This window comes from Eretmochelys imbricata, chromosome 4 (assembly GCF_965152235.1).
Source record: "Eretmochelys imbricata isolate rEreImb1 chromosome 4, rEreImb1.hap1, whole genome shotgun sequence".
Lineage (NCBI taxonomy): Eukaryota > Metazoa > Chordata > Testudines > Cheloniidae > Eretmochelys > Eretmochelys imbricata.
This window is the reverse complement of record NC_135575.1, coordinates 125349069-125377015: the sequence shown is the minus strand read 5'-3', so window position 1 is coordinate 125377015 and position 27947 is coordinate 125349069. Positions and strand designations below refer to the sequence as shown.

The window sequence follows — 27947 nt, the reverse complement described above, 5'->3', positions numbered from 1 at the left end:
TTGCAGTAAAACCTGAGTTTTGTGTGCTTAATTCCTTAACTTTAATGGTCATAATTTCTTGACTTCTTCAGTCTTGCATTGTTTCCTTATTCTGTAACTTTTTTGCTTCCTTTTTTTAAAAAAAAACAAAACAAAAATAAAACCAAAAACCATTTGGGAGGTAAAGGGAGCCAGATGCATTTGAAGACCCTTTGAAATTGCACCTTCAAGATGTTGATTGAACTCTGTATGGCATCAGAATATACATGTGGGATTATATTTACTTTAAAGATTAATGATAGAAACACACTTGTTAATATGATATTGAAATTGTGATGCTAATAAAGGAAGGAAATCCACTATAGACTTCTGGCCTATCCTGAACCTGCTGGATATACCTAGATATTTTCAGATTCTCCAAAGCTGTGAATTTTCTTATAAAATATGCACAGCTGGATAGATGGAAGTTTTTCTGATCTTGTGGGTGGGTCACAATCCTATGTCTAATTTTAAGAGTTAATTTGAATTATGGGTTCAGAAGGATGATGTTCTGCATGCAAGTACAAAGTGCCTGGATGCTAAACATTTTTGCACATGGTAGAAAATTGGAATACACCAGAGATATTAAAGACAATGAGGGAATTGTTATGAGACTCACATTTGCTTGTTTAGATAATCTTGCTTGCAGGAAAAAATAGTCCAATCCACTTGCAAAATATCTGGCACCTCTCTGTAGAAATGAGAATGACCCAAGATCACAATATATGCTCTGCAGAGGAAAGAGAGCATATTGTAGCATTGGATCGACCTGTAGACCACTCTTGTTTACATAGGGCTTTGTTTTCCTTTTAGGAGGGTGTGGCAAACGGAATGGACGCAGTAAGAAATGGAAGGAAATGCTAAAGTTACCACATCTCAGTTTCTGTGAAGATCTTAGACATTCAATCGGTAGGTGTGTGTGTGTGTGTGTGTATATAATACACAAGTCTGATTTCTTGTGGGAGTATGTCATTATCCAATGAAGGTGTTTCTTCTTGCTTCTGAGTAGATATTTTGCTAGTTTGTAATCCTACCTCAAGTCCTCTAATTTAATTGAGAATTCTTGAGGGGAAACCAAACGTCACAGCTACTGTTGATTTGTGCCCAAGAAAACTGTTCCTGAAATCTCATTAACTTGTGATTTAAAGACATTGTTATGTTCTGGTTTAAATCACAAAAACGAAGCATCTTCATCAGAATGTTAAAATTGCAGATGCTAACGAGTTACTAGCAACAATGTTAGAGTGGCCTGTTCAAGGAAATCTGGGTATACTGCTGTGACTGTGACAACATGCCTTTCTGAAGCAATAACCTATAATTGCCTCAGATTGGATATTTCTTTTGTTTATGTTTTTAAAGCCTCTTTAAATCAGCTCTGAAGAACTGAAATTAAAATGTAAACCCCTTCAGTGGGAAACCTTTTGAACTGAAAAGCTTCTGTGTAAGCATCAAGCTACCATGAAAGTGCATTAATTCTTTCTTTGGACACAGATGTTGCAAATAAAACTATCAAGACGAAACTTCTTAATCAGCTTTGGCATCTGTAAGACAAACAGGAACTATCAGCTTTCTTTCCCCACCCACAAAATTTAACTATACTGTTTAATACTGTAATCCACATTTTCCCCCCCTCTTGTTCTGCTTTTGGTCTTTCTCTCTCTCTCTTTCCTTCTCTTGTCCTCCCTGCCTCCCTTTTCTCTCTTTGGTCTTTATTCCCTTGCCCACCAGAAAAACATACCAAACCCACTTTGGCAGGCTCCCAAATTCAAGATCCAGTTGTCCTTGGACATGCCTATTTAAAAAAACACACCCTTTTCCTTAATGTGCATCATTAGTGTGCATACACTCTGAAGGAAGGGTAGAGATGCTGATTTCGTATTTGTTCCAGGATGTTGGCCAACTGCTTGGTTTAGGAAGAAGCTTTCCGATGGACTTGTTGTTCATAATAGTTCATTATGGGGGTTTTTACACTTTCCTCCAAGCATTACTAAGAGTGTAAGACTGTTTTGACAGAGAAAATCTTTCTGTTCACTGATTGTACAGCACCTTGCACAATGGGGCCCTGGTCCATGGCTAGTGTTTCTAGCTGCTACAATAATACAAATAATTGTTGTTGATGATTTACTAATCCTATCTGATGTTGAATATATGGACCACAGGTATTTTGGTCAAATGATTATAGTGGAATTCAATAGGGAAGCTGATCCCACAGTACGTGGTCACATGAGTAGTGCTGTTTATGGTAATGAGACTCTTCATGTGAGTAAGGTCTACAGAATCAGCTTGCTTTTGTTTGCATTGTGGCTGGCACTCCACTATGTAATATACAGGACCTTAGTAAGTGTTTTTCCTTAATATATAGGCAACTAGCAGCTAATTTAATATAAAAGTGTTACACTATTTTGTGTGTGTGTGGTGGGATGTTGGAGGCAGCGGTGGTGGTAAGCAAGTCTCTGTCACTTTCCTTTGTGACCTTACAGGTGGTTTAGCCCTGCTCCTTTGACATGTTAATGATGATTGCATGAAATCTTGGTGGTCCTACCTGAATGGGAAGCTGCAATATAAATGCTCTAAATCAGTGTTTCTCAAACTTTTGTACTGGTGACCCCTTTTACATAGCAAGGCCCTGAGTGCGACCCCCTGCCCCTTATAAATTAAAAACACCTTTTTATATATTTATTTAACGCCATTATAAATGCTGGAGGCAAAGCAGGGTTTGGGGTGGAGGCTGACAAGAACAGCACTCTGGCTTGTAATGATGTCATTTGTTTAATCTCTTCTTTTACCCAGAAAAAAACTATAACCAGCTCTGTGACAAGCAGCCAATAGGGAGACTTCTCTTCAGACAGTTCTGTGACACTAGGCCAGATCTGAAGACATGCATTGAATTCCTGGATGCGGTGGTAAGCAGTAGACTCTGCCAGAAGGCCTCCAGCCTTGTTCTTCTGAGGATTTAGGAACTGGTGCAAGTAGGGAATTTTTAAGTTTTATAAAATGTGCCTGCCACATTCTCTAGCTCCAAATGAATACTAATACCACAGCCATTAAAATGTAGCAAAACTTATTCAGTGTCAACTAAAGAGAGCTCAGCAAAAGAAACTCATTGCCCTTAAGGGCTACAACTTCTGACAAAATCTGGAGTAAATTTGTACGTCTTGTAGTGTGCCTTAGAAGTCAATAAATTTGGGCTCCATTGGGGGAAACCTTAAGTTCACTGAAAATGCTCTTCCTGTTTATGTACAGATCTAGGTTTCAGTATCTCACTTGATATCAGTTGAATTAGGTGCTCTCTGAAAGCTGATCAGCACTAAAAACTTACATTGATATATGCTTCTCTAAGGAGCGTGAAAAGTCCACACCTCTGAGAGACATATCTTTGCTGACCTAATCCCCAGCATAGACAGCGCTACGTTGATGGAAGAATTCTTCCGGTGACCTAGCTACTGCCTCTCAGGGAGATGGATTAACTGTGATAGGAGAATGCTTCCCATTGCTGTCGTGTCTACAGTTTAGCACTACAATTGCACAGCTGTATGTGTAGACATAGCCTAAAGGTAAGTCTACACTACAAACTTTTGCCGACCCCAGTTACCTTGACATAAAGCTTCCGCAGTTAGTATATTGCTGTGCGCACTTGTCTTCTTGCATTGGTACTGCATGTAGTTCCCAGGAATGATTGTGCTGATGCACAGTGCAATGCACCATGCCTAGGTAGCCCGGTGTTCAGCTCACTGTTCTCCAACACCGTGTCTTTCAGGAAGTTTTGGCAACGCATAGTGGAGCAGAAATGAGTCACACGGGGTGACTGGGACTGTGGGGGACAAGCTCCTATTATGCAACTTTCTCCACTGCATAATGTCATCTCTATCCTATAATTTTCATGCCTATTTTGAAAATCCCTCAAACCCATGTGGGACTTGTCACTCTCCACCATCACTGATAAAAGCAAGGAGCCTGCAGAGCTCTGAACTATTGCCATGAATATTGCAAACACAGGACATGCAATTACTCTGGTATTTGCAGAGCTGCAAGAAGAGATGAGGGAACATGATAATTTCTTGAAGGGCAGATTGCTGTGGGACATAGCAAGAACCAATTCAAGATTGTTGGAGGCATTCATGGAGCAGCTGTAAATGATGGAGTGCCATTTCTGGGCCTGAGAAATGAGTACTGATTGGTGAGATTGTATTATAATGCAGGTTTGGGATGATAAGCAGTGGCTGCAGAACTTTTGGATGCTCAAGCCCACAGTCCTGGATCTGTATACTGAGTTTGCCCCAGAGCTGGAACACCAGAATGAGAGCTGTACTGACAGAGCTATTGTCGTTTACTTCTCCGCTGTGGAAACTTGCAATGCCAGGTTGCTACCGGTCAGTAGGAAGTCATTTTGGAGTTGCAAAATCCACTGTGGGGGGCCGTTGTGATGCAAGTGTGCAGGGCCATTAATCATCTCCTGCTATGTAGGATGGTGATTATTGGCAATGTGTGGGATATAGTGGATGGATTTGCAGCAGTGGGATTTCCAAACTGCGTGAAGCGATAGATGGCATGCATATTCCTATTTTGGCACCAGACCATGTTGCCACAAGAGTACATCAACAAAATGGCTACTTTTCTATCACTATTGAGAACTAGTGGATTTCTAGGGATGCTTCATCAACATCAAAGGTGGCTGGTCAAGCAAAGTGCATGATGCTTATATCTTTAAGAACACAGGACAGTTCAGAAAGCTACAAGCATGGACTTCCTTTCCCGACCGATAGATTACTATTGGCGATGTTGAAATGCCAATAGTGATCTTGGGGGACCCAGTCTACCCCTTATTCCTCTAGCTCACGAAGCAGTATACTAGCACCTCAGCAGCACCAAGGAAATATTCAACTGCTGGCTTAGCAGATGCAGAAAGTTAAACATGCTTTTGATAGATTGAAGAGGTGCTGACGTTATTTACTCACAAGGTTGACTCAGATTGAGAAAAATCTCCCAATGGTTATAGCTGCTTGTTGTGTCCTGCATAATGTCCGTGAAGCAAAGGGGGGAAAGTTGCCATGAGGTTGAGGTGGAGTGGCTGTCCACTGAGTTTGAATAGGCACACAAGGGCTATTAGACATGCTCAACACAGAGCTATATGGCTCAGGGAGGCTTTGAAAGAACACTTTAACAGCAAGCCACAGTAATGTGTTGTGGTGTACTGTGCTGTATGTGGCCCTGCTGTTTGGGGGCCTGTTATGAATTGTGTGGTGCTTGAAGTACATCTAAGCATATGACATTGACAATGCACCTATTAATTTTGTGGTGCTTGGTGTACATTTATGATTATTACATGGTTCTGTCACTGATCCTATGAGTTCTCACATTGTACAGTAGCAAGAAAGTAAGTGGATTCGCTACTGCTAAGCATTCTGCAGCATATGTTGAGAACGAATACCATGAATAATTTCCCAAACAATAGAATTTCATTGAGTAACATAAACACTTAAAAAAAAATTCGGTGCAAGTTAAAAGCAGATACTTTAGAACCTTCATAAATGTATGGAACTGAAGTTAAAGAAGGGGAAGGAACATTCATATCCATTTTAGCTACACATACATAAACTGTGGCTCTCATAGGTCAGTATATGTAAAGCTGTGATTGTCCTTAGTGCTCCCCTGAGTGTAGTGGCAGGGGTAGGAATGTAGCGCCTGATCCCACATCGAAGGTTGAGGTGGGGTGTAGTGAGGTGCTATACTGGAGTTCTCCATGGACTGCAAAGGAATGCTAGCCCATGATTGCTGAACCTGTAAATCCACAAGAATCTGCAGCATCTGTGTTTTCTGCCAAAGAAGCCCATTATGTCTTGTTGCATCTCCCTCTCATTTTTCTGCTGGTACTCCTGTCCACTCTTTCCTCCTTTCCTCCTCCATACAGTATTCATCCTCCAGGCGCTCTGGTCATGGTCTGATGCATCACTGACTTGCAGAATCTTGCCGACTAAGTCATCCCAAATCGTTCTCTTCTTTAGGCATTCCATAGGTGTGGAGGGGAAACTCCTCAAGGCCGCAATGGCAGCAGCTATGGATAAAACATACAGAGGTATCATTGTCGGTATAGTTGCTATGGAAAATGGAAGTTAAGTTTCAGAACTCCCTTCCCTTGTTCCCCTAAAGGTTTAAGCAAGACATGCTTATTGGCACTTCTACTTTGGAGTGCTTGTACTTGGTGCCACTAATAGCACTAACCATGGCGAGGATGGCCTGCCACGGGTGAGGGAAATGAGGTGGGAATTGCTCAGTTGCATGAAACTATGAGAACAGGGCAATGGCACTGAAAATGGGCGCCATTTTACACAGGCAGTGGTAATTTTAGCTGATATGTCATTCCTGAGGGTAACAAAGGCACAGAGAACACAGCTGCTGCTGACATCCTGGGGCCTCTGAGTAGGTAACAGCATATTGTAATGGTGCCTGCCGAAGTTCTCCAACTGATGTGGAAAAGCCTCCTACTGAGGAGAAAGAAAGAAGGGTGCCATCCCTAGAAACCTTCGGGAGAGGATTGCAGTGTACCTCATGAAAGTGTCATCAAGATATTTCAGGAAGATTCAAGGGCCATACCTGTGTACATAAAAAAACTGCTCCTCATGGCCACTGTGCTTAACTCTACAAGGGAGTGAAAAGTAGATAGCTACTCTACCTCTTTTAGTATGAGTAAATTAACAAAAAATCAATAGCTGTTTCCTGCTAAATTGTGGGGCACCATCACTAATGGGAAATAAATGTACATTTGTTTTCCTGAGGTTTCTTGCCTTGCATTGGGCTCACCCATGTTCAACTGCTGGGACTGACTGGGCTGTGGTAGAGCCTCAAACAGGTCTTGGATCAGAGCATAGCGGGCCCCTCACCCCCCATTGGTCACATGTCCTACAACCTCCTCCTCTATCTCCTCCTTGCTGTTCATGCCAGGGGCCTGTGACTCGGAGGTGTGGGGGGGGTGCGGGGGGGGGAGAGGGGTGTCTGTAAGTATGGCATGCAGCTCTTTGTAAATGTGGCAGCTCTGCAGCTTGGCACCAGATCAATCGTTGGCCTCCCTGGCCTTCTGATATGCCTGCCATAGTTCCTTTGCTTTCAAGTGGCACTGCTGCTGATTGCTGTCATACCCTTCTCCTACATCCCGTGTGCAATCTGCTCATAGTTGTACATGTTTCTATGTCTGGTCCGTAGCTGTGCTCGGAACAGCCTTTTCTCCCTCCAGGCCGAGAGCCAATATCTCCTGTCTACTCCAGGCTGGAGCGCATCTGGAGCGTGTAGTTGGTACAGCCAGCTGTGCAGTTGCATACAACAATGGAGAGTTGCCAGTTGTGTTCATCTTGATGAACACTTAGAAAAGGAAAGGAGGACTTGTGGCACCTTAGAGACTAACAAATTTATCTGACGAAGTGAGCTGTAGCTCATGAAAGCTTATGCTCAAATAAATTTGTTAGTCTCTAAGGTGCCACAAGTCCTCCTTTTCATTTTGCAGATACAGACTAACATGGCTGCTACTCTGAAACCTGCAATTAGGAAAGGGCATTTCAAGAAAATGCAGGCTTTTAAAGGGGGTGGGTTGGGCTTCCAGTCTCCGTGTCTCCTGTGCAGTGGAGTTCACAATTGTGACCAGAGTGGTCAGTGTTGGGCGTTGTAGGACAGCTACTGGAGGACTGTTAGGGTTGACATAGGTAATGCAGTGTCTACATTGGGCTTGTTGACGTCAGTAGATTGACCATGGCTCAATGCTGCTTGGGGAGGTGGTGTTACTTTGTCTGTGTAATGGAGAACTTACATCGATGGGAGACAAATTTGAAGTGTAGACACATGGATTCAAGGCAGTTTGTGTTGACCTAACTTTGTAGTATAGATGATACCTAAGATAACAGGAACAAAACCAATTCCTAGAAACTAACGCTTTAAGGCAGTGCTGTCTTTGCCACACATGTCATCCTTCATGTGAGACCCATGCTGCTAATTAAGCACTAGCCATTTTCAGCACTAGCTGTATCTTCTGAGTGGTCTCGAAGTATATTTGTATAGCTTTGTATATATTGTTCCTATTAAATTAGTCTGGATCTCACAAAGGCATGGATAGCTGTTGTGAGCCCCTGATCTGAGGAGAGAGTTGGCAATTTTTTCCCCCAGTCGAAAAGTGGTGGAGAGGAAGTATTCTTGAGACTTGCTGTTGCCAGATAAAACCAGAAGCATCTCAGAATCTAACATGACCCCCAAATTATGAATCTTACAGTCTAAGGGCTGTCATATCTTCTTAGTCAAAGGGGTCAGTTATGATATCTTCCATCTCTTCCAGATAGGTCCTCAACCATCCAGGATCCCCTCTTTCTTTTCTGGATTGAGCTTCAGCCAGCTAACTCAAGTTCTTAAAACAGACAAAAGTAATGGTGTGAAGTAGACAAGCCAGTTTTCTTGTAGTCAAATAATGGCCTAATTTTCTATAAACTTTCTCCTTTGGCATATCATAATTACACAGAGTCCTGAGAACACAAGCTGTATCAAAGTTTTTCAGCATATGCTGTCCAGCATAGGATTTTAATTTTTCCTCATATTCAGGCAGGTACTACTTTTGAGACACAGAAATACAGTATAGAGTCAGGGAAGGAGGATCCATGTTCAAAAAGAAAAAAAAAAAAAACTCTAAGAGCCTAATGCATCTCTCAATTTAGTGTATTCTCTGTTGTTATCCTAGGGACAACTTGATTTCTACAACATAAATATGTTGGGAGGATGAAATGGCAAGTGCAAGGTAGTATTAAGCCATGCTACATAGTTTATGTATTGTTACAGTTTTAAGATGGATAATAGTCTGAAAAATCTTCAGGCAGTTGCAAGGGTGCTGGGACAGTTTTTACAGTGGGGATGCTGAGAGCCATTGAACCAAACTGTAAACCCTGCATATAATGGAAACCACTTCAAGCCAGGGGGTGCTACAGCATCCCTCGCACCCCTAGTTCCAGCACCTATGGCAGTTGTATGGCTTTAGAAAAGGAAGAGTTGAGAAAATGATTGATTGACTAGGTTTTAGTCACCTCAAAAGTAGTCCTCACCTTACCATAAATCCATTCCAATATCCAGAGTGGGGGTTACTAAAGTGTGAAGAAATTGTACTTTGGGGTAGTGACTCAAACTTCCTTCTGAACTTTTTTGTTATGCAGAATATTTGAAATTAGATGACATTGAAGCAAGCTTTATTTAACTTCCTCTAAATTAAATGAAATGCTTGTCCCTGATTAGTGGAAATAAAATCATAAGGCTAAAAGTTTATATTATGTGACTAACTTCTTTGGCATAATATAAAAATGTTAAGATACCAAATATGTTGCTGTAGTTGATCAATCATTGCTGCAGAATTTATTTCCACTCTAGGTATTATTTTAATTTCATGCAAAAGGACTGACTTACTTGTTTAATGGTTGAACTTTTTTGAAGTGATCAAGATCAAAATATTCAAGCAGAAAAGCTATGTCTTGAGGATAATTTATTAGATTGTTAATGGGACTGGATTCCAGGGAGTCTGGATTTCCAGTCCTGCTTGTGCTGCTGATTGTGACTTTAGATAAGTCATTTAGAACCAAATTTTAAAAAATAGCTTATAATTTTGGGTGTCTTAATATTTGGGTGCTCAACTTGAGACACTGAAGAACCTGATGTATATTTATTCCAGAGAAGTGTAGCGCCTGTACACACTGACTTCATTTGAAGTCATAGGTATTAGTGCTTCTGAAAATGAGCCACCTAGATATTTCAAGTTAAGTGCACACAATTCAAACTTCCTTTGAAAATGTGACCCTTAGAGATACCACTGAACATGAAATAACACTTGTTTGAAAATGTACCTGCTATAGTCATTAATAACACCTAAGCTTTCAGTAACTGTATTGTTAGCAATTTTTTTTCTTTCCATGTTTTACCTTGTGCTTTTTAACTGCATTTTATATGTAGTCTTGATGTTTCCCTCACTCATTCACTCAGTTTCTCTTTTGCTGAATAGACCCTCATAAATGTCAACAGGAGAGCAGAAAATTATTTCAGAGACATTCATTTAGATATTAATTTGTTTTTAAATTCAAGATCTACTATTTAGTGGGTGCTGTATCAGAAATCTGAATTCTCTATTGTTGTTGTAGCCATATCGGTCCCAAGATATTACCTCACCCACCTTGTCTCTTAATACCTTTTATTGGACCAACTTTTGTTGGTGAGAGAGACGAGAAGTTGGTCCAATAAAAGATATTACCTCACGCGGCTTGTTTCTCTATCATTAGTTGGTTGAACAAGATTCTTGTTGTGTGTCCCTTTAACTTTTATCTTGAGAAGTCCGTCTCTGTGTACGGTAGGGATAATACCTTCTTGTCTTACAGGGAGTGATACCAGTTATCTTTGAACTGATGAAGCTCTGTATTCATAGTTTGGGGGAGGAGAGGTTTAAATGTCAAAAAGGACCATTAGCTCCTCTAGTCTGACCTTCTGTATATCACATGCCATTACATTTCTCCAAGTTACTCCAGTAACTTGTTTGACTAAAGAATACCTTCCAGAAAGCTATCCAGTCTAGATGTGCAGACCTCAAAAGAAGGGGAATCTACAAGTTCCCTTGGTAGTTGGTTCCAAGGAGTAATCATACTGCTTTTTTATAAAATTGTGCCGAGTATCTAGCATCAACTTTCAGCTACTGGTTCTTGTTAGGCCTTTCTCTGCTAGATTAAAGACTCCTTTATTACCTAATATTTTCTCCCCATGAAGGTACTGTAATGAAGTCACTTCTTATCTTTTCTGATAAACCAAACAGATTGAGAGATTTAAGCTCCCCATGTGAAAGACATTTTCTCTAGCCCTTGAATCAATTTTTTGTGGCTCTTTTCTGTACTCTCTCTCCAATTTTTCCCCATCCTTTTAAAAATGGGGACACCAGAACTGCATGCATTATTCTAGTATGTGTCCTCAGTGCTGTATACAGAGGTAAAGTCACCTCCCTATGCCTACTCATTATTCTCCTGTTTATACATCCAAGGATTGTGGTAGCTCTTTTTGCCATAGCATCGCTCTGGGAGCTCATGTACAATTGCTTGTCCATTGTCACCCCTAAATCTTTTTTTCAGAGTTATTGTTTTCCGGAATAGAGTCAACCATTCTGTAGGTATGTCCTATATATATATCTATATATATATAGATTGGTTCCTATATGTGTGATCTTGCATTTGTCTGTATTAAAATACACTTTGTTTGAATGGAACTAATTTACTATGGAATCTTGATCACTCTGTATGATTGCCTTGTCCTAGCTAATATTTACCACTCCACCAATCTTTGTGTCAACCACAAATTTTATTGGCAGTGATTCTTATGTTTGCTTCTTGATTGCTGATCAAACATGTTGGGCCTAAGACCAATCTTGCAGAATCTCACTAGAAACATCTCCATTCAATGAGGTTGACGACTACCTTTTTAGATCCATCACTAAGCCAGTTTTTATTCCATTTAACATGTGCTTGGTTGATACTGCATAGTGCTAATTTTCCGTCAAAATGTTGTTGTGCAGTACTAAGTGAAATGCCTGACATAGTCTTATTATCTGTATGCAGTTACCTTTTATCAACCAAATTTGTAATCTCAAAAAGTGAAATCAGGTTGAAAACCTATTATCCATAAAACAGTGTTGACTGGTGTTGATTATAGTCCCATCCTTTAATTCTTTCTTAATTGAATCTCATATCAGCTTTTCCATTATTTTGCCCAGAAGTGATGTCAGACTAACCAGCCTAAGATTATGCATATCTTCCTCCTGCTGTGTAAGGCTTCCTATTATGTGAAATATAATTTCAGTGTAATTATGCATACTTCTAAGACACAGCTTCTGGGATTTTACAAATCAAATCTCCAGTTTCAGTATGTTTTAGGAAAGGTACAGTTTTGGCATACTTACCTTTTTATAAAATGGTGTGGATAATTATCCGTTTCAGTATGCATCCTAAAAAATCCCAAAATTCTTGAACTCCATAGATGAGAACATTTTATAATCCATAGGTGAGATGCCTCCCAATATTTGTGATAGAAATCACATGGCATCACAGTTACTATTGCAGTACTAGGTAACAATGGATCTAATTTAATTTTCATTCCTTTTCCCTAGGCCGAGTATGAAGTGTCTTCAGATGAAAAGCGTAAAGATTGTGGTCTGAAAGTTTTAGACACATACTTCACTAACGGGGTAAATATATCCTGTTGCAAAATATTTTGTCAAACTGCATTGTAATAGCTGACCAAATTAGAGCTCAAAACTGCAACAATTTCAGATGCTGTTTTAGTTTTCTATATATTAAGAAGTAAATCTCTTTCAAAATGAGAAACTCTAACAAAATTTTGCAAGTCATTCTGGAATGTGGACTAGCACTTCCTTTCAAGATTGTTGTGAAACTTCATTAACTCAAGCACAAAGCTTGACTGCCCTCTACCATTATTTTTTCATTAGCACTATGACATTTAACGTTTCTCTATGTATGGTAATTTTTTTTTTTTTTTTTTTTTTAGATCACTAGTCCTGGGCAAGCAGAATTTTGTGAGATTGGACTAAAACCCATTGACATCTAAATGTCAAAAAGTAGCTAAATTGCTGTTTTAGCATATTACTTTAAAGTAGTGTGGTTTAGAGACATGAGAATCATCAGAATGCAAGGAGCTCTTGAGTTCTAGATCTGGCTTTGCAGCTGACATGTTGTGTGGCCTTGAGAAATTAGGTCTAAATTTTCAAAAGTGTTTCAGGTTTTGTCTGCCCAGCTTCAGAAACATAGGAGTTGATTTTTCAGAAGATGCTGGGCACCCACAGCTCCTACTGAGTTTATTAATATCTGATTACTGCCCTGGTAAATTAGATCTGCCTAGAGATGTCCCCAGTAGAATTCAAGGAGTCTCTGTTCTTTTCCCTATTCTGTCTATTGGAAGTTCTGCCCGGGATATAACTTACATCCTCTTTTCTCCCTATCCCCTCCAATTGTTCTGCTTATGTTGAGGAAGCTTTATCTTAAGGAAGATCTGGATCTTGCGGGTGTCCTAAAAATGCTCAGGCTCTGGATTAGTCTCATCTTCTCTGGAAACTTATTTAACAGCTGGCATGGTCTTTAAACCAGTGAAAACTGGTCAGGCCTCTTAAGCCACTTAACCACCATGTCCCTAACTGGTTTTAAAATTTATTTAGCTGAAGTTATTTGTTTTTTAAACCAGTTAGAAAACTTCCTCTGATGAAGAGAGCAGTATTGGTTGCGAATCTGAAGGTGAAAGGCAATTTGGGTGAAAATGATCATGAAATGATAGATTTAATGAACTCTAAGGAGAGGAAGGAATGAGAACAGCAGAATAAGCACAATGGACTTCAGAAAACATACTTTAACAAACTCAGAGCACTGGTAGGCAAGGTCCCATGGGAAGAAAATCTAAGGGATTAAGTAGATCAGGAAAGCTGGCAGTTTCTCAAAGACAGAATATTGAAAGTACAACTGCAAACTATCCCAATTCAAAGAAAAGATAGGAAGAATAGTTAGAAGCCAATATGGCTGCATCAGGAACTCTTTAATAACCTGAAAGTGAAAAACTGTCTCACAAGAGTAGAAATATGGGTGAATTGCTAAGGAGTACAGAAAAAATGGCACAAGTATGAAGGGACAAAATCAGAAAAGCTAAGGCACAAAATGAGTTGTGCCTGGCAAGGGAAATAAAAGGCCAATAAGAAGAGGTTCTTTAAATACATTAGGAATGAGAGAAAGATGAAGGAAAGTGTAGGTCCTCTGCTTAGCAGAAAAGGAGAGCTACAGATGATATCAAGAAGGCTGAGGTGTTTAATGCCTGTTTTGCTTCAGTCTTCGCTAAAAGGTTAATTGTGACCAGATGCATAACACAATTAATATTAACAACAAAGGGGAAGAAACCCAGCCAGATTAGGGAAAGATAAAGTTAAAGAATATTATTTAGATAAGTTAGATGTAGTCAAGTTGATAGGGCCTGATGAAATTCACCCTAGGGTACTTAGGAAACTAGCTGCAGCAGCCTCGTAACTCTTAGCAATTATCTTTGAGAACTTGTGGAGGATGGGTGAGGACTGGAGAAAGGCAAACACAGCACATCTCTTGTTCCCCTTTTTAAAGATGACTGGGGAATTATGGGCCAGTCAGCTTAACTTCAATTCCTGGAAAGATAGTGGAACAAATTATTAAACAATTCTCTACGTGCCTACAAAATGATAACAGGATAATAAGTAATAGCCAACATGAATTTGTCAAGAACAAATCATGCCAAACAAACCTGATAAGGTTACCGGCCTAGTGGATGGGGGGGAAGCAGCAGGAGTAATATATATTGATTTTTGGTAAGGCCTTTGACACAGTCCAACATGACATACTCATAAGCAAACTGGGGAAATGAGGTCTGGATGAAATAAATATAAGGTGGGTGCAAAACTGGTTGAAAGACCATACTGTTCTGGCATCCTGTCTGTACTCAACTCATCTAAGCAGTGCCTCACTTTCTACACTGCTATTTGTACCTGTGCTCAAGGGCATGCCGTGTATGTACACTGCACACTGTTGTAAATATAGACATAGCCTTAAGAAACAAAAATCAAATGTGCAAATAGAAAATGGAGAATAATTGGCTGGGAGGTACAGTAAAAGCTGTTTTATCCGGCACTTCACCAACTAGAAAGCTCTCTGAACCAGTGTGACCGGATTTCCAGGGGAGCCAACTGAGGTCATTCAATTAGGATGAACTGCAAAGAATGAGGGTGCTCCAACCCTCACCGCACCCCCTCCTGCACCCGAACTCCCTCCCTTTTTGTTAACTGGCATTTTTCACTTACTGGCACCCCCCATTTCCCCAACATTCCAGATAAAACAGCTTTTACTGTAGTCTACTGAAAAAGATCAGGGGAGTATAGTGTATCACAAATAAAACATGAGCCAACAATGTGATGCAGCTGGGGAAAAAAAAAAACAACCTAATACCATGTATTAGTAGGAGTGTCATGTGTAAGACATGGGTGGTAAATGTCCTGGCTATCCTCAGCATTAGTGAGACCTTTGCTGGAATACTGTGTCCAGTTTTGGGTCCCACATGTTAGGAAGGATGTGGACAAATTGGAGATAATCCAGAGCAACAAAAATGATATTATTAAAAACAAGTCTATGAGGAAAGGTTAAAAAAACTGGGCATATTTTATTCTTGAGGAAAGAAGACTGATTGGGGGACCTGATAAGCCTTCAAGTATTGTAAGGCCTGTTTATAAAGAGGATGGTGATCCATTGTTCTCCATGTCCACTGGAGACGGGCCAAGAAGCAATGGGCTTAATCTGTAGCAAAGGAGATATTAGGTTAGATATTAGGAAGAACTTTCTAATTATAAAGGCTAATTACCTACTGGGCTAGGTTACCAAAGGAGGTTGTGGAATCCCCATCAGTGAAGGTTTTTAAGAACCTGTTGGACAAAGACCTCAGGGATCGTCTATATATACTTGATCCTGCCTGGGTGCAGGGGGATGGACTAGTTGACCTCTGGAGGGTCCCTTACAGCCCTACATTTTTATGATTCTTTATCTTTGTTAGATTACTAATTGTTTTTATTATTGTTTTTGGTTTGTATCATGTAAAGTCTGAAGCCCACTTACCAGAAATACCTCAGGATGCAGTGAATGAATGTAAAACAAGACTGGAGCAGAACCCTTGCAAAGATCTTTTTAATGACTGCACTAGGTACGTGATGAATGTTGACTAAAAATGTTGGTTAAAAGTACACTGAAAATTTGTATTTCCAGGGAGGTCACAGGGAAAGTTTAAAGGGACATATCAGATGAAATTCTGGTGAGGACACAACCAGGAATCTAGTGCTCTTTGTTTTCCTGTGTAGTGTATTCAGCACTCATGTTGCTCTTAGAGTTGCTTTTGTGCTGTAACAGAAGTGAGATTATTACTGTGCCTTTGACTTTGATGGGAGTTGCACAAATGTGTCCAAAGACATAATCTGGGACACTAATACAATGCGAGAGCAGAATACATACAGACCAAAAACATATTTATCAAGCTAAAACTAGGTTTTTTGGTTTCTGGAAGTTCTGCAACTGTTGTTGTTTGCAGCCCCCTTTTAGTATTTATTGAGGATTCAGTAATGATTCCACTTTTAAAACTGATGAAATTTGCACTTAAAAACAGAGTTAAATCCCCTCTTTCGTTTTTTAAATTAGGAGTCATTTTTGGAGTCTCCATAATGACTTAGCACACTACGCTACCAGGCAAGTATTTTCACAAGTTCAAAAAGCTGAGTGTGGGAGAACTGTATATTTTTCCTCTTACAAGTCAGGATTTTAGATGTACAGAGACGTGTTGAGGGCAGTTTCCTTGTCTTGTTTTTAGACTGTGCTAGGAAATCCTTTATTGGAGCAGCCTGTTTATGAAAGAATTGCAGGCCCAATGCTTACACAGCAGGATGGTCCTACAATTTTCAGGACAGATGGCAATACTAATTACATTGCTAGCTCAAGAGTCATTAGGTTGTCCTTGAAGTGCTCTGATCTCAAGATAGCAGACAAACAGGAGAAGATATGTTTCTGGAAGCTGAGATTGTCACTTAAGAAGCAATAGTTTTTACTGTTCTTGAAGAACCCACTAGTGCAGGGGTGGCCAACCTGTGGCTCCGGAGCCACATGCAGCTCTTTGGAAGTTAATATGCGGCTCCTTGTCTAGGCACCGACTCCGGGTCTGGAGCTACAGGCACCAACTTTCCAAGGTGCCGAGGGATGCTTACTGCTCAACCCCTGTCTCTGCCACAGGCTCTGCCCCCACTCCACCCCTTCCTGTCCCCTCCCCTGAGTCTGCTATGCCCTTGCTCCTCTCCCTCCCCATCCAAGCCTCCTGCATGCCACAAAACAGCTGATTGGGAGGTGCTGATTGGCAGCTGCCAGTGGGTGGAAGGTGCTGGGAGCAGGGTGGGGGAGCTGATTGGGGGCTGTTGATGTGTTACTGTGCCTCTTTGGCAATGTACATTAGTAAATTCTGGCTCCTTCTCAGGCTCAGGTTGGCCACTCCTGCGCTAGTGGCTGGCTGTGGGAAATGGTGGCAACTTACACCTCTATTGAAACAAAGCAGTATATCAGAATAAATTGGCTGGTGGAAGCTAGAAGACCTTTACCTAGGCAAATGTTCCTTTTGCAGACACAGTTGGTGAGGATCGAAGGCCTCCTCACTGCGCATCATGACTTGGGATCTGTCTGAGTTGCTGGTGGAAGGGGAGTCTGGAGGGGATGGAGTGCTCATCATTTAAAATAAAAAAAATCCTAAACATTTAAATGTGGTTTAGGACAAATTTCTTTGAACTTCAGGGGATGAATAACTACGTTTCTGGAATTTAGCTGTATGAATCCCATATATTTGTGGAAAAGGTGGGAAGGGATAAAGGCTCCTGTTCTTTAAAGTGATCTAATGGAGGCAGAGCATTCTGATTGCACAATGTCCAACTGAAGTCTTTAGGGCTGTTCATGGCAGCAGAGTTAACCTGCCTTTCTATTTCTCTTAATTCTTTTGTTCTTGTGAACCAATCAAATTGATAGGGAAATATTCTGATTTACTGCATTTAAAAAACCTCAGATTAAGAAAAAAATCACACTACTTCCTGAAATTTTGTACCCAAATGTTAATGGTAACAGCTAAGATTTTATATCTGAAATAGATGAGAAAAATATTTCTCTTTATTCCAGTTTTACTTTGTGTATAGTTTCATTGTCCCCCATCCCCCCCTCCCCCATTTGTAGGGGACTATTTTTTACTTCAGTAAAGGAGAGAAACTATTTTTCCTTTCCTTTAAAAAAAAAAAAAAGTATAAAATCATAAATCAAGACTTGTGTAATACCCAAACTTCTATTAAGTAATTTTTTTGGAAACTGTCTAGACTTCAAGTTGGCAGTGTCCAGGGATAAACAAAGGGATACCTATTTAGAATCCATGTGACTGTGGCCAACAACAGTATTTCAACATTGTGGTTGAAAATCCGTTTTAAATGAGCGATCATGATTAATATTACTGACTATTTACCACAACTTGTTTTGTTCTCAAGTAATACAGTGACACTGCAGATACCTACACCAGGCAAAGGACTCTTCTTGAAAGGATTGTACATATTTACAAATGTTTGGTCTCCTAGAGCCCTTACACTTCTAATATTACTGGTTCTTCTATGCATGCTTGATCATGTCTGCCTGAAAGCCTGCAACATTTGAGTCACAGCTTATGCAACTGAAAACTAAATACTCTGCATAATTTGAGAATAAAAAAGACACACAGAATACACACTACTAAGAAGTTAAACAGATGACCACCTCTTTTTTTGGACTTTGAGTGAATGTCTGTGTTCAGCAAGGAAGATGAAGCTTTCTCACCTTTTATCTTGTCTTGCATTGTGTTGCTTAGTTTGAGGGAAGTGGTGTAGAGGCCTAACCATCAGGTTTGGAAGGGTGGTTTTAATGATCCAAGTTCAAATCCCAGAAAAGGGTCCACTCAGCTCTATATTCTTCTGAGGCAGATAATTTGTATGCTAGGCAATTACTTTGTATTGGTCTTTAAAAATTGAGATCCTGTCTGCTCTGCATAGACACAGAGGGGCTTTTATTTTTTTCCCCGCCACGCAAAGGCATTTACTTCAGTGGGCACAATTACATGCATTCTGTAAATGAAAGATGTGGATGCAAAACTGTGCATTGCAACCCTGTCACCTTAGCAATGGAACTTGTATTCCAAAACCACTTTAACAGTTTTGATAAAACCCATCTGAAACAATTGTCTAGTATTAATAAGTGGCATTCTCAGCACACCCACTGCCTAGCAGGATTATTCTGGAAAAGAATTCGGGAAAAATCATTGAGTACTTAATCACATTTTAAAGATAATTTCTCTCTATAATGTGGCAAACTGATCTTAAAAGGAGAATTTTGCCTTAAATCCATGTTTAAACTATTAACAATTAGTCCTTTAAGTGTACTTGTTTTGAATCAGTTAACTATGTCAAACCAGAGTCTGTGCTTTAAAGAGTGTTTCATCTCAAGGCACAAAATACTTTTGTTCCGTTTGAATCATTGACCTGCATCTGGGAATTCAAAGGCCTTGTTAACTGTGCTGCTTATAATTCTGATTTAAAAGGTGTTTGTCAGTTGTCCTGTGAGTCTTCAGAGATCTAATTTTGCAATGAAGTTTTTTGGCAGTTGTAATGTAACCTGATAGACTGTGTGTGTTTTTTTTTTGTTATTTTCCCCCCCCCCCCTCCTGCTGGTAATAGCTCACCTTAACTGACCACTCTCATTATAGTGTGTATGGTAACACCCATTGTTTCATGTTCTCTGTGTATATAAAATCGTCCTACTGTATTTTCCACTGCATGCATTCGATGAAGTGGGCGGTAGCCCACGAAAGCTTATGCTCAAATAAATTTGTTAGTCTCTAAGGTGCCACTCCTGTACTTTTTAATGTTGATGCTATCTCTGGTAAAGGTATAGGTGATGGAGACTTTCTGGGAAAGGAATGCATGTGGGTAAAAAATAGAAGCACAGTGGGAGCTCTTCAAGGATTTTTGATCTAGCTAAATTGCAATCTCATCCCTCTTTCAATAGTACCATGCTGTTAATGTACAGACATCTTTTAAAATCACTGCATCTGTACTCATAATATGACAATGATACCAGCTCTCAAGGTGAGCCACATCCTCTGATCAGGCTTGCCTTGGAAAGCTGATCAGAAGTGCTTCTGTTTTTGTCTCCACACCTGACACCCTCACCTCTTGTCCCAAAATTGGATCTCCTTATGGTCAACAGGAAGGGAGTGCAGGCCTCTACGTGCAATCCCCAAACAGGACATGCTTATGCGGGGATGTCTCACCTCCCGTGCCACCTTAAAATTAGATCTACTGGTGCATCAGTCATTTTGATCTCTAATTCCTCAAGAATTATTTTAAATTTTCCTGCTAAAATAAGCAAGATCTGTTACTCTGCACTCACTAGTGACCCTACAGGCATAGTTCTCAATGGAATTGTACTAACTGCTCACTCTCTCTGAGGCAGGACCAGTAAACTCATTGTGTAGTGCAGTAATATGTTCACTCCACCTTCCTCCAGATTGACTGATACATCTAAATTGGTGTCTAATGAAGTGGTTAGCTTCTCATCCCTGATAGCGCCAGTCTACCAACATAAACATGGATTGTTTTTGCAGGGTTATCCAGGATTATTTAAGTGGAGCACCATTTGAAGCTTACCAACAAAGCATCTATTTCTCCCATTTTTTACAGTGGAAATGGTTGGAAAGGTAAGGTATTTTTATACGTAACACTTATTGCAGTAGTACGCAAAAGCTAGCCAACTTGGGGCCCCATTGTACAAATATAGTAAATGACAATCTCTGCCTTAAAGAACATACAGTGTAAAAGACAAGGTGTAATGGGCTGATGAGATGACAAACAAGTGGAGCTGTAGTAGACATTGTATTAATAATTAAAGCATCTGTTTAATGACCTCAAAGCATTTTACATTTAACTACTCTAAACTTTTAAAAAACTTTCTATGTGTTTGTATAGTGATAGCCCCCAATGGGGTTCTGAGCTTGATTGGTGCCTTGGGTGCTATTCTAATACAATTATATTAATCATTACAGACAACTGTACGATCAGATAATTAGCTGGTTTTACAGGTGGGTTAATTGAGGCACAGGTTAAGTGACTTGCCCAACCAAGATTTTTAAAAGAGGGGCCTATGTTTAGGATCCTATATCCATATTTTAAGCTATTAAATAAGTGGCCTGAATTTTTTCAGAAGAGCTGTCACCTAGAAGCTCCAGGGAGGTCAGTGGCAGTTGCTGAATGTCAAAAGTAGTGAACAATCAAGCCTGCTCCTTTAGGCTCCTAGGTGCCTAACCATAATTTTCACTGTAGGCTTCTATTACTGGAAAAACCTTAAGCAAGCTAGACGTAGATGCAGGAGGAAAACTAGACCAAATACCTCTGAAACATAGAACAAGCAAGGTGGTAAAAATTGTATTGGCTTCAGTGGGAACAGAATTGAGTCAGTGGTGAACACTTGAAAATCCCAGCTTGAAACATTGTCTCCTCACAAACCATGCATGAGAAGAACAACTAACATGCGTGGCGGTGGGGTGGCATAGATCCTAAATTTTCGTTCATTCTGCTTGTAGTGACTGCTTGCTTCCCACAAGGGGGAGCTAGTGTCCATGAGCAAAAGTACCTTTCCTTTGGTATTCAGTTTGTATTCTAATCCTTTCATCCACTCAGCTGAAGGAAAGGCATTGGGTAGTCTGGTGGTCATGGAAGTTATATAGGAAAAGAGGGAAGAAACAGAAACAAACAGGGCTCTGAAAGAAAAACAAAAAGAAATATAATTGGAAGTGAGACCAGTAATTATTCCATTCTGTCAATTAGGCAACCAGTAACCAAGAACACATTTAGACATTACCGAGTACTAGGCAAAGGAGGATTTGGAGAGGTGAGTACTGTGAGATCTCTACTTGTGTTTGCAACTCCTTGAACACGGGGAAAAGGTGACTTACACTCTTCGTTCCTTGAATAAATAACAGATTTGATTAGATCATTTGTAATTTGTCAATTTACCAAACCAAACAGGCAGCATTTTTACTTTTAAACACTTGCACCTAACAAGACAGTTGGTTTGTGTAGCAATTCTTTTTTCATGGTTATTACAAAAAAAACCCCAAAAAACAAACAACCCAGTGTGTCCACCCATGAAACAGTTTAGTTGATTCTCCTGTATTTTACTTGTCCTCTGGCTCCAGAGGGGGTTTAGAAAAGAGAAAACTGGTTTTGTTCCAGTATTAAAATCTGATACATCTGACATATCTTTCCTCTTTCCATTAGGTATGTGCTTGCCAAGTGCGAGCAACAGGAAAAATGTATGCTTGTAAAAAGCTAGAAAAAAAGAGAATAAAGAAGAGAAAAGGAGAATCGATGGCATTAAATGAAAAAAGAATTTTAGAAAAAGTGAATAGTAGATTTGTAGTAAGTATATATTTCTGGCCTTGTGAAATATACAAGTTTGTCTCTCATAGGCCTGTCTTTATTCATATCTCTTCCAGTGGCAGCTGGTCAGCAATACTCTTCCATAATTAAAATCGGCTCAACTGTGCTTAATAGTTCAGTTACACAATTATCTTTGCAATGTTACCCTGTACATTTTAGGTCTGCGTGGGATGTATGTGTTATTTCTGGCCTATCAGTTTTGTCTAGTCTACAGCCAAGGTGCTTTGTCTTATGTTAATGTATATAATTCTGGTAAATTTCTCCCTATTTAAAAGAGGGCCAGACTGTGATCTGAATGAGGAATGTGATCCTAGTTTTGCTGCAGCCAATGGTTGCTAATATGGCCACTCAATTTAGTAATGTTCTCCTTAATCTTATTGCTCCACACCTCTCCCCAAATCTATACTTGCTTCTTCTGAATCCTACTGCTATTCCTGAGCAACTTGGGAGGTTAGACCTTTATTTTGACTTTCATTGGAATCATGGTTTCCATTCTATCAGTTTTTTCCCCAACAAAAATACACAACTTTTAACTTCTTAAGACTTTTGAATGCTGTGGGTGAATAGTATGGTAAGTGGATGAATACTGAGAGGTCATAATGGAGAGCTGCAGAGTTCAACCATAGACTGCATGGGAACCAGGAGGTCAATGACAACACAGTGGTAGTACAATATACTATACTAATGAGAACTATAATTCCCCGAAGGTCTATAAGATCACCTATTTAAGTTTTTAAATGTATATATTTGTTTCTTATATCTGTAGCTATTTCAATCACATTCATCACTATAATGCCATATACATGCTAAGAGAATTATGAAAAGTAGCTGCTCTACAGCAGTTTCGATGTCAGAAAGTTCTCACTGCCTATGCAATACAGTTGAAAGGGAGGTAAATTGAAAAGCTGTGTTGGGTATAAAATAAAAAGTATGAGTGCTGATGGTTTTTAACTCAACATCATTTCCATGTCTCAACTCTTTCACCATGACATTTCCCAATAAATTATGATCAACTCACAGCCCTGATCACTAAATAACAGATGTGATGGCCTAAAATACAAGGAATACATATGCTAAGAAAACTGTTTTTCCAGCTAGGATCATCTATCTTTATTAGTGAATTGCTATTATTTAAAGATTAGCTATCGGTAAATGTCTAGTTAAAATCCATTAATAGATGTATTTTGTTTTATATTTCAGAGAGAGTTGTAAAGTGCTTGAGCTTCTAAGTTTTTGCTTTTATAGATTCTGCATAGGAGAAGATAAACTTTATTCTAAACAAACATAGAATTCTGGTAGCTTAGAGAAGGGAAACCATGCTGGCCAAAGAAATCTCATTAGCATCTTAAGCCATGCGTAAATAGATTCCTGTATAAAGGATAATATTTTTCCGCCTGTGAAGACAAGGCTCACAATCCACAATCATTTTCCCGCAAGTATAAGTTATAAGGCTGCACTGGATATTAAAACTGAAACTTTATTTGATCTTGCTACATCCACCTATACCGTAACACTCTTCCCTGTATGAAAGTTTTAAAATGCTAATGTGACTTTAATTCATATAATCCTAGGACTGGAAGGGACCTCAAGAGGTCATCTAGTCCAGTCCCCTGCACTCATGGCAGGACTAAGTATTCTCTAGATCATCCCTGAGAGATATTTGTCTAACCTGTTCTCAAAAATCTCCAATGATGGAGATTCCACAACCTCCCTGGGCAATTTATTCCAGTGCTCAGCCACACTGACAGTTAAGAAGTTTTTCCTAATGTCCAACCTAAACCTTCCTTGCTGCAATTTAAGCTCATTGCTTCTTGTCCTATCCTCAGCAGTTACGAAGAATGATTTTTCTCCTTCTTCCTTGTAACAACCTTTTATGTACTTGAAAACCTTTTATCATGTACCCTCTCAGTCTTCTCTTTTCCAGACTAAACAAACTCAATTTTTTCAATCTTCCCTCATAGGTCATGTTTTCTAGATCTTTAATCATTTTTGTTGCTCTTCTCTTGGCTTTCTCCAATTTGTCCACACCTTTCCTGAAATGTGGTGCCCAGAACTGGATACAATACTCCAGTTGGGGCCTAATCAGCGCAGAGTAAAGCAGAAGAATTACTTTTCGTGTTGTGTTTACAACACTCCTGCTAATACATCCCAGAATGATGTTTGCTTTTTTTGCAATAGTGTTACACTGTTGACCCATATTTAGCTTGTGGTCCACTATGACCCCCAGATCCCTTTCCGCAGTACTCCTTCCTACACAATTATTTCTTATTTTGTATGTGTGCAATTGATTGTTCCTTCCTAAATGGAGTATTTTGCATTTGTCCTTATTGAATTTCATCCTATTTACTTCAGACCATTTCGTCCAGATCATTTTGAATTATAATCCTATCCTCCAAAGCACTTGCAACTCCTCCCTCCCAGCTTGGTATTGTCCGCAAACTTTCAGTGTACTCTGTGCCATCTTCTAAATCATTGATGAAGATGTTCAACAGAACTGGACTCAGAATTGATCCCTGTGGGACCCCACTCATTATGCCCTTCCAGCATGACTGTGAACCACTGATAACTACTCTTTGGGAACAGTTTTCCAACCAGTTATGCACCCACCTTATAGTAGCTCCATCTAGGTTGCATTTCCCTAGTTTGTTTCTGAGAAGGTCATGGGAGACAGTATCGACTGCTTCTCCCTGCCCCCATCCACAAGGTTTGTTACCCTGTCAAAGAAAGGTGTCGGGTTGGTTTGACACAATTTGTTCTTGACAAATCCATGCTGACTATTACTTACCACCCTATTATCTTCTAGATGTTTGCAAATTGATTGCTTAAGTAATTGCTCCGTTATCTTCCTGGGTACAGAAGTTAAGCTGACTGGTCTGTAATTCCCTGGTTTGTCCTTATGTCCCTTTTTTTATAGATTGGCACTACATTTGCCCTTTTCCAGTCTTCTGGAATTTCTCCCATCGTCCATGACTTTTCAAAGATAAGTATTCTCTAGACCATCCTTGAGAGGTGGATGGCCACTCAGGATGAGGATGCAAAGGATTTAGCTTAATTAGGTGGCAGCTGTATTAATTTATGTGGGATTACTCAGCAATAAATCAGTTCAGGTCTTCATTCTTTCCTCTATTTCCTTCTATTTGGGACTTCCCTTTCCCAACCTGGTCCCAGGCTATTGCTGGGACCCTGCTGCCTGCCCCTCATGTGAAAGTTAAGGGACGCTGGGAAAAGGGAGGGTTGTTTCCCCACTGTATCAGACTTTAGAAGCCCCAGGCTTCTTTACAGGAGACCTTCCCTTAAATCCCCTTCCAACTCTGGTTTATCAGCTAATTGGACACTGGACACCTGCTCCCTACTAAGATGTGACATCTTGACCTAACTTTCTTACCTACTCCACTGGGTCCCTAATGAGCTTTGGGGAAGGTGGAAAAAAAACCCAGGCCGCCTGGGCCAATCTGGCAGTGAGAGGAAAATTTCCTTCCCAGCCCCAAAAGAAAAAAATGGGACTAGCACAGTGTGCCCAGTACCTCATAAGACTGGGTCCTAATTCCATGGGTGGGAGGATGGGTGCTGTTTGGTGGCTAGAACATTAATCCGGGCTATTGAGTCATTCTTATACTGGTGCTTTTTTCTCTCTCTGTCTAGCCCAATTACTATTCAGTTGTTTATCCAAAGTACAACAGCTTCAATAGGAGAGACTGAGGGTGAGCCTCATCAGAATATCCTATAGCCCAGTGGTTAGGGCACTCACTTGAGAGGTAGCAGATCTCTGTTCAAATCCCTTCTCCTCAGATGTAGGGGTGACTTGAACCGGAGCGCTCCCACATCCCTGCTTGGACTAAAAGTTATAAGGGAGGTGCTCCTCCTTCTTTTCTTCTACCCTCTTTCCCCCTGGCTTCTTGCAAAAACAGGCCTTAGGTGCTTCCCTTCAGGAGAGGATTCACAGCTTAGAATCACAGATATAGACACCCTCCTACAGTTCTGACTTAGGTGCCTATCTCTGTGAGAGTGGCAGGGCTTAGCACACACCCCTCTCACCAGCATCTCGCATTTGCTAGCTTAGGCAGCTCCCCACCTAGCAGGCTGACTTTTGTGAATCGTAGTCTAAGGCACTTCTCTCTCCCCATTCATTGTACTGGGAGCCTGGATGCCTAACTCAGGCTTTGTGGATTGCAGTGTTGTTCCTGTGGTTTTTCTAGGTGCCTAAGACCCTTTGTGAATCTAGCTTTAGATCTGTGAAGACCCATCATATGCATATGCGGCCCACAAAGTGTTACCTAGGCTGCAGGTTGAGAACCACAGTGCCCAGAGTCCCCTCCACAGAGTGGGGCCAGGAGCAAAGCGCTGGGTGCAGGGCAGGTGGCAGGGACCCTGACCCCACTATGCGGGGCCGGGAGACAGTGCAGGGTTGGGGACTCTGCTGCTGTGCAGGGCTGGGCGGGCAGCCCAGAGCCCACAGCCTGGACCCCGACCTTGGTGTGGTGCTGTGTAGGGCAGGCAGGAGCCTGCAGCCTGGACCCTGAGCCTACCATGCAGAGCCAGAAAGCAGCCAGTGGACTGGCTGGGCCACAGCTGTGTGCTAATTGGGCCACGTGCAGTCTGCACGTTGAGAACCACTGCTTTACATAGGTACACGTGTATTTAAGAAAGTATAATGCTTTAACATACATTTATGCAAATTCTTAATTGTGATTTTTTTTTTTTACATTTTTATTATGTTAGAATAGTGAATGCCACCTTTCTGTTTTTACTAGATGACCTCTTTTACTCATTTGTGTCAAGATGGACATTGGAATTCAATTGAAATTGCACAGAGCCAACATTTAAAAGTGTGGTTTGCTTTTGTTTTTTTATGTTTAGGTGAACAGTTAGCGTGCAGTAGACTGGGGTATAAATCTATAGTCCTCCAATGTGTCATGCACTAACTGCCGTCATGCACCTGATGCTGTGTGCTAAAAGTTCCCTAGATATTTATATCTAGATAAATAAAACTACCTTAAATATGTTGGAAAATTAACTTATTACAGGGATAGCCAAACTTTATGACCCACCTCCCCACCCCACCCCACCCCCCCCGAGCCACATAAGACAATCTTCAGAAGTTGGAGAGCCGGGGCGTGCCTGCTGGGGCTTGGGGCTTCTGTCCCACTGGAGGTGCCTGCTGGGGCTCGGGGCTTCAGCTGCCCCCTGCTGAAGCCCTGAGCCCTGGCAGGGGTTTCCTGTGGGACAGAAGCCCTGACAATCCCCTTCCCACTGGGCAGAAGCCCATACCCCACCACCCTACTTCAAGGCAGAGGATCCAAGTTCCCCCTCCCTTTCCCAAGTCTGGTAGGTGGAGAATGGTGGGGGCACTGGGAGCTCCGCGAGCCGCACTTTAATTCTAAAAGAGCCGCATGCGGCTCCTGAGCCACAGTTTGATCACCCCTGTTATATTAAATGAAATATTTACAGTAGTTTAGTGAATTGACTGTTTCTGATCACAATGGGCCAGCTTTCAAAGGTATTTAGGTGCCTAAAAACTTAGCTGCGTAGTGGGCTTTTCAAAAGTGCCTAAACTGGGGGAGGTGCCTAACTACTATTGAAATCAATGGACATTAGGCACGTAATCTGTTCAGAGACTTTTGAAGATTTCATCAGGTACTTAAATATCTCTTTGAAAATTTGACCACATATCCATCAAGTTTTTAGAAGTAATAGATTTCATCCTCTTCCCACCTGATTTTTGTTTATAGGTTGGAAGAGGAAAACAAGCTTTCCTGCTTCATCATCTCTCAGTTGGTTACTTGACTTCAAAGGAAATAGTACAAATGAAGAAAACATTCTCTCTACACCTACTAGCTAAACT

The 27947-nt window shown here is 40.6% G+C and overlaps 2 protein-coding genes across 7 annotated transcripts in view; one reads left to right on the top strand and one right to left on the bottom strand.

The window, feature by feature from the left end:
• Window positions 1–27947, top strand: part of GRK4 (G protein-coupled receptor kinase 4) — a 78413-nt gene that overhangs the window by 21712 nt on the left and 28754 nt on the right. For 2 of the 4 annotated variants that reach the window (XM_077815894.1, XM_077815893.1), the window contains exons 2-8: window positions 832–927; window positions 2809–2921; window positions 12170–12247; window positions 15674–15774; window positions 20272–20364; window positions 21491–21554; window positions 21944–22084. In XM_077815894.1, the coding sequence (XP_077672020.1) occupies window positions 876–927; window positions 2809–2921; window positions 12170–12247; window positions 15674–15774; window positions 20272–20364; window positions 21491–21554; window positions 21944–22084 (642 nt within the window). In that variant the 5' untranslated portion in view covers window positions 832–875. Of the gene's footprint in view, window positions 1–831; window positions 928–2808; window positions 2922–12169; window positions 12248–15673; window positions 15775–20271; window positions 20365–21490; window positions 21555–21943; window positions 22085–27947 lie in introns of those variants that run through there. The other 2 variants (XM_077815896.1, XM_077815895.1) reach the window with 2 other exon arrangements.
• Window positions 5497–27947, bottom strand: part of LOC144264281 (uncharacterized) — a 42075-nt gene continuing 19624 nt past the window's right edge. The window contains exons 3-5 of one of the 3 annotated variants that reach the window (XM_077815897.1): window positions 21525–21629; window positions 21297–21423; window positions 5497–6070 (exon numbers count right to left, since the gene is read on the bottom strand). In XM_077815897.1, the coding sequence (XP_077672023.1) occupies window positions 6050–6070; window positions 21297–21423; window positions 21525–21629 (253 nt within the window). In that variant the 3' untranslated portion in view covers window positions 5497–6049. Of the gene's footprint in view, window positions 6071–20570; window positions 21424–21524; window positions 21630–24712; window positions 25848–27947 lie in introns of those variants that run through there. The other 2 variants (XR_013346013.1, XR_013346012.1) reach the window with 2 other exon arrangements.